This window comes from Colobus angolensis, unplaced genomic scaffold (assembly GCF_000951035.1).
Source record: "Colobus angolensis palliatus isolate OR3802 unplaced genomic scaffold, Cang.pa_1.0 Scaffold33, whole genome shotgun sequence".
Lineage (NCBI taxonomy): Eukaryota > Metazoa > Chordata > Mammalia > Primates > Cercopithecidae > Colobus > Colobus angolensis.
This window is the reverse complement of record NW_012116599.1, coordinates 9,430,488-9,441,425: the sequence shown is the minus strand read 5'-3', so window position 1 is coordinate 9,441,425 and position 10,938 is coordinate 9,430,488. Positions and strand designations below refer to the sequence as shown.

Sequence of the window (10,938 nt, the reverse complement as noted above, 5' to 3'; positions counted from 1 at the left end):
AATGCTTTTTCCAGCATAAAACACCACTTTCTTTTCTTTTCTTTTTTGAGACAGAGTCTTGCTTTGTTGCCCAGGCTGGCTGGAGTGCAGTGGTGTGATCTCAGCTCACTGCAACCTCCGCCTCCCAGGCTCAAGCGATTCTCATGCCTCAGCCTCCCAAGTAGCTCGCAAGTGCACCACCATGCCCGGCTAATTTTTTTTTTTTTTTTGAGATAAAGTTTCACTCCTGTTGCCTAGACTGGAGCGCAATGGCACGATCTTGGCTCACTGCAACCTCCAACTCCCGAGTTCAAGCGATTCTCCTGCCTCAGCCTTCTGAGTAGCTGGGATTACAGGTGCCCACCACCACACCAGGCTAATTTTGTACTTTTAGTAGAGATGAGGTTTCTCCATGTTGGTCAGGCTGGTCTCGAACTCCCGACCTTAGGTGATCCGCCTGAGTCAGCCTCCTAAAGTGCTGGGATTACAGGCGTGAGCCACTGTGCGTGGCCCTGGCTAATTTTTGTATTTTTTTGTGGAGACAGGGTTTCGCCATGTTGGTCAGGCTGGTCTCGAACTCCAGACCTCGTGCTCCATCCACCTCGGCCTCCTAAAGTGCTGGGATTACAGGTGTAAGCCACCATGCCCAGCCTAAAACACGACTTTCTTAGATGGGCATGATGGAATGGGACTGCAGTCTGCTATTTTCAGGGGGCTAAACTGGGTAGATCGCTTGAGCATGGGCGTTGGAGGCTGCAGTGAGCTATGATTGCACCACTGCACTCCAGCTTAGGTGACAGATCAAGACCCTGTCTTTAAAAAAAAAATTATATACACATATACAAACAAAAAACAAAAACAAAACAAAACACTACTTTCACATGAAACAGCATTTTATTTTATTTTTTTGAGATGAAATCTCACTCTGTCGCCCAGGCCAGAGTGCAATGGCACGATCTTGGTTCACTGCAACTTCCACCTCTCAGGTTCAAGTGGTTCTCCTGCCTCAGCCTCCGGAGTAGCTGGGATTACAGGCACGTGCTACCACACCCAGCTCAGTTTTGTATTTTTAGTAGAGATGGGGTTTCACCATGCTGGCCAGGCTGGTCTTGAACCCCTGACCTCGTGATCCGCCTGCCTTGGCCTCCCAAAGTGCTGGGATTACAGGTGTGAGCCAACATGCTGGTCGTGAAACATCATTTTAGAGCTGGGTAAAGCTTAGTGATCTCTTAGACTAGTAACCTTATTATGCTGATGAGCAAATAGGGCTCAGACAAATTAAGTGCCTTGCCCCAGGTCAAGGGCTTGCAGACTGCAGGAGGAATGAAAGGATCCGTGACTCAGTGACTTCCAATTAAGTGCTCTACTGCCCCATATAATTATGAAGCAAAATCTATGTCAATGTAGGGTGAGACCAAATTAACTGCCCAGATTGAGTAGGCACTCACAGGTACCACGTGAACAATTTACCTGGGAAAAGGTGATACTGGAGCAATGTCCAGTTGTCATGTGATTTTGAAATAAGGATTTAGGAGCCACTTGACTAGACTAACTAAACAGTGAATATTGTTATTTTTAAGAGTTTAATCACCTTACTTGGATCCTGCCATCCCTCTCCTCAGAAAAGTGCCATATGCCACTTAAAAAAATTAAGAGAAGCGAAATGAAAAATTTCTGACTACAAATGATTTCACAACTCAAATTGGGCACATCCTGGAGTGTCACAAGACACAATGATTGGGAATCATTTTTCTGAAGTGTGTCAGACATGAGGAACAGAAGAATTATGCAGTTTATCATTATAAACACCTGGCCTAACCTGTAGGGCAGGGAAGGGAATGTTTGCTGCACTTGCTGCCATCAGGAGGAGCAGTGAGGGAGTAAATGACACAGCAGGAGGGAAAACCACAGCACACCTTGAGGAGGGCTCCAGCACAGCTGAGCTGGGCTGAGGTTCTCAAGTGCAGTGGCGAAGGGGTAAAGCATCTCTCTTTTGTTTTTGTTTTGAGACGGAGTCTCTCTGTCGCCCAGGCTAGAGTGCAGTGCAATCGCAGTTCACTGCAACTGCCGCCTCCCAAGTTCAAGCGATTGTCCTGCCTCAGCCTCCAAAGTAGCTGGGATTACAGACGCCCACCACCACACCTAGCTAATTTTTGTATTTTTAGTAGAGATGGAGTTTCACCATGTTGGTCAGGCTGGTCTCGAACTCCCGACCTCAGGTGATCCGCCTGCCTTGGCCTCTCAAAGTGCTGGGATTATAGGCATGAGTCACCGCACCGACCTAAAACATCTCTCTTAAGAAGGAAGAATAAGAGACTTTCAAAGAAAAACAAAAAGCTGAAAAGAGGAGTGTAAATCAACACATAAACAACAGAGATGAGAAAAATAATTTTTTTTCTTTAAGATACAGGGTCTCATGGCTCACTGAAGCCTCAAACACCTAGGTTCAAGTGATCCTCCCGCCTTAGCCTCCTGAGTAGCTGGGACTACAGGCTCATGTCACTATGCCCAGCTAATTATTTCTTTTTAAAAATAGAGAAGGGGGTCTTGTTATGTTGGCCAGCTTGGTCTTGAACTCCTGGCGTCAAGTAATCTTTCTGCCTAGGTCTCCCAACATGCTAGGATTATCTGTGTGAGCCACCATGCCTGGACAATTTTTAGATTGTTTTGTAGAGATGGGATCTCGCTATGATGACCAGGCTGTGGAAATAAATAAGCACAAGTTATGATACTGACTTTTGGAATTTAAAAGGAGCAGCAGTTGTTCTTTCTGTGTGGAAACATTTTGGCTGTGGACAATGGTCAGTGGGCAGAATGGACATGATAGCTTAGAAGTCTGCAAAAACATTCTTTTTTTTTTTTGAGACAAAGTCTCATTCTATTGCACAAGCTAGAGGGCAGTAGCATGATCTCCACTCATTGCAACCTCCACCTCCTGGGTTGAAGCAATTATCCTGCCTCAGCCTCCTGAGTAGCTGGGATTACAGGTGTGCGCCACCATGCCCAGCTAATTTTTTTGTATTTTTAGTAGAATGTTGGCCAGGCTGGTCTTGAACTCCTTACCTCATGATCCACCTGCCTCATCCTCTCAAAGTGCTGGGATTACAGGCATGAGCCACTGCGCCCGGCCGTGTCTTTCTTTTTCTTTTTTTTTGAGACAGAGTCTTGCTCTGTGCCCAGGCTGGAGTGCAGTGGCTGGATCTCAGCTCACTGCAAGCTTCGCCTCCTGGGTTCAAGCCATTCTCCTGCGTCAGTCTCCCGAGTAGCTGGGACTATAGGCACCCGCTCCCATGCCTGGCTAAGTTTTGTATTTTTTTTTTAAGTAGAGACAGGGTTTCACCATGTTGGCCAGGATGGTCTTGATCTCCTGACCTTGTGATCTGCCTGCTTCAGACTCCCAAAGTGCTGGGATTACAGGTGTGAGCTACCACACCTGGCCCCTTTAGTTTCTCAAAAGTAATTGTTACTTATATTAAAAAGAAAAAGAGGCCAGGTATGGTGGCTCATGCCTATAATCCCAGCACTTTGGGAGGTCGAGGCGGGTGGATTACTTGAGGCCAGGAGTTCGAGACCAGTCTGGCAAACATTGTGAAACCCCATCTCTACTAAAAATACAAAAATTAGCCGGGCGGGGTGGTACATGCCTTTAGTCCCAGCTACTTGGGAGGCTGAGCCAGGAGAATCACTTGAACCCGGGAGGTGGAGGTTGCAGTGAGCTGAGATCATGCCACCTCATTCCAGCCTGGGTGACAGAGAGAGACTCCATCTAAGAAAAAAAAAAAGTCAGAAGTTTCTAGACACTAAATCCTCCTTAAGGATGGGTAGAGAAGTCCATGCTTGTAATCCCAGCACTTTGGGACAGAGAGGCGCGAGGACTGCTTGAGCCCAGGAGTTTGAGGCTGCAGTGAGCTGACTGCACCACTGCACGCCAGCCTGGATGACAGAATGAGATTCTGCCTCTAAAACAAAAATGCCAAGAAACCTCCTTAAAATTTTGCAAGGAAAATTGGAAAATTAATCATTAATCAATCTGCACTCTCTCTAAAACTGTACAGTTAGAATTATTTTCCCTCCACAAAAACAGCAGGAGTTTGTGACACAGCCATCAAAGCTACCTCAGTATCCAATGAGGGAGGTGGGTGAAAGGCGGCGCTGGCCAAATATGGGGAATACAGGCAGGACGCTACCTCAGAGTGAGAGTTATCCATTTACACTTTCATTTTAAATCTTTATTGCTTTTCTCTGATTATAAAAAGAAATGCTCATGGTAGAAAATTCAGATGTTTCAGAAATATGAATGCAAAGAGTAAAAATCTGTAACTCTAAGAATGCATCATTCCAGCTTTTTAAGAATTATTTAAAATCTCACTAACATTTATTTAAAACACTTTTTTTAAAAGTAGGATATGCTATGTTTAATCCAGCAACTTGCTTTTCTTGCTAGATTTTATTTGGTCTACTGAGTAAACAGAGATCCACCGCATTGTTTTTGAAAAGTTGGATAGTATTCTATGGCATGAATGAATCACAGTTTAACCACATTTCCTCTCATGGAAAAATGTTTTTACAATTATTGACTTTGGTGAATAATCTTGCTCACATATCCTTGTGCACATGTGATAGCATTTTTGGATATCCAAATCCTAGAAATGGATTTGCTGGGTCAAAGGGTGCGTGCATTAACATTTTTATTAGACTGCATTTACATTTTAAATCTTTAAAATTGGTCTGCAGTTTGAAATGGCACTAGCTCAATTTTTTGTTGTCTCTCGCTCAGCCGTCACCAAGTCTAGTTTTAATTCCTTTGTCAGAAGTCATTGAGATGACAGCTTCCTGTCACAGGCTAGCATGCAACCTCAGGTGTTTTCAGTCTCTTAGTGCTACAGCTCGAATGCACTTCAAAAATAATTGCCTTTTTTTTAGGGGGGGTGAGCATTTTCTTTTTTTTTGTTTTTTTTTTTCAGATGACACTAGCTTCAGATATCTTTTTGGAGCTTTGGATAGGATTTAGTAAAAGAGATAAAACAAGACTAATCTATTGCCTACTTCTTCCTTCTTTCATCTGCTGGAGTTAACTATGACATATTGGTGCTCTTCAGACAACCACCTGGGTTATTGGCTGCAAGAGGCCATATCTGCCAGTTCCCATCTACTTAGCATACCATTACTCTCTTTCTAACACTTTTCCAGTATTTGTCATGTTAACCTAAATTAACTGTTATGGCCACCTAAGCAACACTTCCATTTTGAGAGGACAAAGAAGACACCATTTCAAGAGTACAATACTGGTAACAGTACCCTCCTGGACCACTTAGTATAAAGTGATTTTTTGCATCTTCTGGACTCATAGATTTCAAAACACCTGCACTCATTAACTTGCCAATTGGTCATGAACTTCCTTTGGAGTTAAAAAAAAAAATACAATATATAAAAGATTAGCCATTAAAGTGTTTTTAAAAATCAAATACTAGCTACATTCTCCCCACTATAAATAAGAATATATACGCGTCATCAGAGTAGGAACTAAATAATATTCAACATTCTTTCTAGCCCTGGCCAGTTCGGTGTCTCACCCCTGTAATTCCAGAATTTTGGGAGGCCGAGGTGGGCAGATCGCTTGAGGCCAGGAGTTCGAGATCAGCCTGGCCAACATGGTGAAACCCCGTCTCTACTAAAAATACAAAAATTAGCTGGGCATGGTGGCGGGTGCCTGTAATCCCAGGTACTGGTGAGGCTGAGGCAGAAGAATTGCTTCAACCCAGAAAGCGGAGGTTGAGATCGCCCCACTGCACTCCAGCCTGGGTGACAGAGTGAGACTTTTGTCACAAAAACAAAAAAAACAAAGATCCTTTCCAGCCCTAACACTTTATTAATCTACAGGTTTTCAAAGAATTAGAATCCCATATAAGAAAATATATGTAAACTAGTACTAGAACTAGAGTAAGAATAACAGTAAAAAAAAATTTTTTTTTTTTTTGAGGTAGAGTCTCGCTCTGTTGCCCAGTGGTGAGATCTCAGCTCACTGCAACCTTTGTCTCCTGGGTTCAAGTGATTATCCTGATTCAGCCTACCCAGTGGCTGGGATTACAGGCTCATGCTACTATGCCTGGCTAATTTTTGTATTTTTAGTAGAGACAGGGTTTCACCATGTTGGCCAGGCTGGTGTTGAATTCCTGACCTCAAGTGATCCACCCCTCGGGCTCCCAAAGTGCTGGAATTACAGGTGTGAGCCACCACACCTGGCCAAGTAAATCTTATTATTTATTTATTTATTTATTTTAAAGACTGAGTCTTGCTGTGTTGCCCAGGCTGGCGAGCAGTGGTGGGATCTCGGCTCACTGCAACCTTTGCCTCCAGGGTTCAAGCGATTCTCCTGCCTCAGCCTCCCGAGTAGTTGGGACTACAGGCGTGCATCACCATGCCCAGCTAATTTTTTGTATTTTTAGTAGAGACGGGGTTTTGCCATGTTGGCCAGGCTGGTCTCGAGCTCCTGGCCTCAAGTGATCTGCCTGCCTCGGCCTCCCAAAGTGCTGAGATTATAGGCATGAGCCACTGTGCTCAGCCTCTTTTTTTTTTTTTCAAGAGAAGGGGTCTTGCTATGTTGCCCAGGTTGGTCTGAAACTCCTTAGCTCAAGCAATCCTCCCACCTGAGCCTCCCCAAATTCTAGGGTTATAGGTTTGAGCCACTGTGCCCAACCCTTGAGTGAATCTTTGATTTAGAAAGCAGTGCACTATTTTTTCTAAAGCTGGAGATCATTATAAAGATCAGCTTTGAGAAACTAAACTGACCCCAAGCTATAATCTGAAAGTTATTTTTTTGAATAAAAAAACCCCCCAAGCCCAAAACAAGATGGTATCAAGTAGTAAAAGAGAAGCGCCTGTATAAGGATACAATATATTTCAAATGTTACCATATAAACAAAGGAAATATTTATGTATAACATTTATATTCTGGACTCTTGTCAGTGGTGTTATGACACTAATGAGAGAAATAGTTGCCCTCAAATCCCTGTCAAATGTGCAGTTATTTGGATTTATAAGGCCAACGAAAAAGATGCAGTGAAAAAGAGACTAAAAAACAGAATCAGCCCGAAAGAAAGATTCATCTAAATCTGGGGCATAATTTGGATAATATACAACATTAAAAAAATAAAGACAGGAGAAAGAGGAGGAAATGTACAAGAAATAATTTTAGAAAGTCATTCCAGAAAAAAAATCCATCTTATAAAACACATTTTAATGCTAGTCTTTTAGTACTTATTTATGTCAGGCCACCTCTTACTGGATGTTTGGTTTCCTGTGCTGAGACTCAGAAAAATTGTCTTGTGGTTAGAAAATAGCATATTCTCAAGGCAGTTGACTGAAAAGTATATTTTTTTGGCATGCCATTTTTTACAACAAATTTTACTTTAAAAAGAGGGTGAATTAATTAGCTTGGAGATTAACTCTCACTGGTAGAAGTATAGTGGATTTATTCAGCATGCTTAAAAAAGAAAATGGATCAGAATTTAGGATTTTATATATATGTAACTGACAGAACCTGAGATAAAGGGGAGTTTTTCACCTGCAAAAAAAAAATAAAAATAAAAAGAAAGAAAGAAAAAGAAAAATTAAGAACACTGAAGGGATGGTGGGAAAGATTTCTTAAAAAGAGGAGTCAGGGCCGGGCGCGGTGGCTCACACCTGTAATCCCAGCACTTTGGAAGGCCGAGGCAGGCGGATCATGAGGTCAGGAGATCGAGACCATCCTGGCTAACACAGTGAAACCCCATCTCAAATAAAAATACAAAAAATTAGCCAGGCGTGGTGGCGGGCGCCTTTAGTCCCAGCTACTCGGGAGGCTGAGGTAGGAGAATGGCGTGAACTCAGGAGGTGGAGCTTGCAGTGAGCCAAGATTGCACCACTGCACTCCAGCCTGGGCGACAGAGCACGATTCCATCTCAAAAAAAAAAAGAAAAAAAAAGAAAAAAAAAGAGTAGTTAGAGGAAGGCATGCACCTAAGTTAGACTTGAGGGCAAAGTCTGAAGAACGTCAACAACAGAAGTATTCTTTAGGAAGCCGAATGCCAGGAGCACTCCTAAGGATAATTTACTAAAATAAAAAGGTAAACAGATATTCAGCCTGTTGAGGCTTACAAATGAGAGAAATGAAGCATGCTTGTAAAATACCAGACGCTCAAAGGAAAGAAAATGCTAAAAAGACAAAGTTTTAAAGGCTGTAGAGTAAAAATTAAAACATTCTAACTTACTTGAGGTAGATGAAAATAGAAAATCACGTAAGATTAGAACAAATTATATTTTTGACCACTCATGTTAGGAGGTGAAGAAATGTCAGGATCATAAATCTTAAAGCTGGCCAGGCGCGGTAGCTCAAGTCTATAATCCCAGCACTTTGTGAGGCTGAGGCTGCTGGATCACCTGATGTCAGTAGTTGGAGACCAGCCTGGCCAACATGGCAAAACCCCGTCTCTACTAAAAACACACACAAAAAATTGGACAGGCATGGTGGTCGGCGCCTGTAATCCCAGTACTTTGGGAGGCCGAGGCGGGTGGATCACTGGAGGTCAGGAGTTTGAGACCAGCCTGGCCAACGTGGCGAAACCTCGTCTCTGCTAAAAACACAAAAATTAGCTGGGCGTGGTGGCACACGCCTGTAATCCCAGCTACTCGGGAGGCTGAGGCAGGAGAATCGCTTGAACCCAGGAGGCGGAGGTTGCAATGAGCTGAGTTTGCGCCACTGCGCTCCAGCCAGGGCAACAGAGGGAGCCTCCCTCTCGATAAATAAACAAACAAATCTTAAAGCCAATGGAAAAATGAATAATCCGTTTAAAAAATGAACGAGGCCGGGAGCGGTGGCTCATGCCTGTAATCCCAGCACTGTGGGAGGCCGAGGCAGGCGGATCACGAAGTCAAGAGATCGAGACCATCCTGGCCAACATGGTGAAACAAGGTCACAGTGAGCTGAGATCGCGCCACTGCACTCAGGCCTGGCGACAGAACGAGACTCGGTCTCAAAAAAAAAAATGTACAAAAAAGGATGACTTTCAGTATTTCATAAATCACCAAATGAGCAAAAACCCCTAAAAACAGTTTAATTAAAAATTTGAGGCTGACTCTGGGCCCACTGCCTAGGAATTAGCCCTGCTCCGCAAGGAGCAGTACTGTTTTTTAAAAAAAATTTTTTTGGACAGTCTGATATTACATTTGTAATATTTCTAAATCTTAAATTAAAAAATATATTAACATTTATATTTTAAAAGATGCTTTTAAAAATATAAAAAAATTAACTCATTACCTATTTTGTTTAAGGGCTCCTGGAAAAACCTAGGGAATGATCAATATGCACACCAAAACAAATATATACAAACTTATAAATTTCATTTTATAGGGATATTATCTATTGAAAGCGCAGGGTGCATGAATAACTCAGTGACAAGCGTAAGCTCAGCCAGGATTAGAAACGTCTTCCCAATGGAGGCCCCGCTCAAGTTGAGAATTTCATGGACACAGTAAATCATCCAAAAGCCCATCTTCAATCACCAAAGTAGGCATAAAAATAGGCCGATGGTTACTTTGGAGATAATATAATCCTCGGTCTTATTGTTGTGGAGCAGATGTCATTATGGGTGGGGCTGAAGCGCAGAACAGCTGAAACATTTTTATACCACCACCCGCACACTTTCAATGGGATAGAAGGGACTCAAAAAGGTAAGAGAAGGGCTCCCAATCGTCAACTGCTACTAGAAATAACTAAGTTTTGATGTGGCCATGGCACACGTAAAGGCCATAAAGAGATTTATAAAATTCTCCATGATTAATTCCTATCCTGCAAAAGAGGCAATCTTCTTTTCCCCTCCCTAGCCGGCTCCTCCTTGGGACACTTGGCTGAGTCTTTCTTTCCCTCCTTCTCACGCTGAGGTGAGGCCGCACGCAAGTCTGGGACGCCCGTTTTCCTCTTCGCGCGGAGGAAACTCTATGGGTAGGAAGCCGGGGTGGCGGGAAAGGAGCGCGCGGCACCGCGGGGAGGCAGAGAAGGCTTGCCAGGGACTAGCCGGGCTCGGGGAGAGCAGGGACACGCGGGCCGCCGGACCGAGGCGGCCGAGGTGACGAGGAAAATCTCCCGGCGCGGAGCCGGGACCGGGCGCTTCCGGCAGGCTAAGGCTGCTCTCGGCCTAGCACAGCCTGGGTCCCAGGCCCCAACCGGGCCAGGTAGGGAGTTAGGAGAGAGGATAAACCGTGGCTCGCACTTGCCTGAGTCCGGGTGACCAGTAACTGGTAATAGTCTTTGCTCGGCGGCGGGCCTTGTCCTACAGTTTCAAACAGAGTCTCCGGCAGCCACGACGCCATCTTCGGACGCCACCGCCGTCGCTAAGACAACCAGGAAGGGGCGGGGCTTGGTCGGGGTCAAGGGGCCAAAACCCTAGTTTAAATTGAACCACGCTTATGAGCTGGCAGAAGGATTTGTAACCTGAGGCGATTCTCCCCTTCTCCAAGGGTCTCAGGGAACCCTGATCCGTGAAATTTCCAGCTCCAGGTCCCGGGTGACCCGAAGAGGAATTAGTTCCTGCTACCACGGAGGGGAGGGGGTGACCCCGGCGGAGGGATACCAAGCGGAGCTCCACAGTCCCCTTCCTGGTCCCTCGAAGGGATCGGGCGGAGATCGGAGGCTGCTGGGAGAGTCGAGCCGGGCGGCGGGGGAGGGAGGGGCGATGTGATGGGCCGCCAGTAGGCAGCGGGGCCGGTCCCGCGGACGAGCCCGTCATCCAGAGCCCGAGGGCAAAGTAGTTCCCCGAGCGTGTTAGAGCGGGCGGGGAGGGAGGTGGCACGGGCGGAGGCGCACGCCGAGCGCGGTGCTGCGGCTCAGCTGATAATTGAAGGAACCCGGAGCCGCCGCTGCCGCCGCCGCTGGGGGGGGTGGGGGGAGCTAGTGGAAGTTACTGCCGCGCCACCGAGTCCGGAC

The 10,938-nt window shown here is 45.2% G+C and overlaps 1 protein-coding gene across 2 annotated transcripts in view; it reads right to left on the bottom strand.

Moving 5' to 3' along the window:
* FBXO36 (F-box protein 36) overlaps nucleotides 1-10,536 on the bottom strand; it is a 124,744-nt gene extending 114,208 nt beyond the window's left edge. Inside the window, exon 1 of one of the 2 annotated variants that reach the window (XM_011951962.1) lies at nucleotides 10,230-10,536. Coding sequence is in view for 1 of the 2 variants with exons in the window: in XM_011951961.1 (XP_011807351.1) it covers nucleotides 10,230-10,325 (96 nt within the window). In the remaining variant the exon portion in view is untranslated. The remainder of the gene's footprint in view (nucleotides 1-10,229) is intronic. The other variant, XM_011951961.1, reaches the window with a different exon arrangement.
* Between the last annotated feature and the right edge of the window lie 402 nt (nucleotides 10,537-10,938).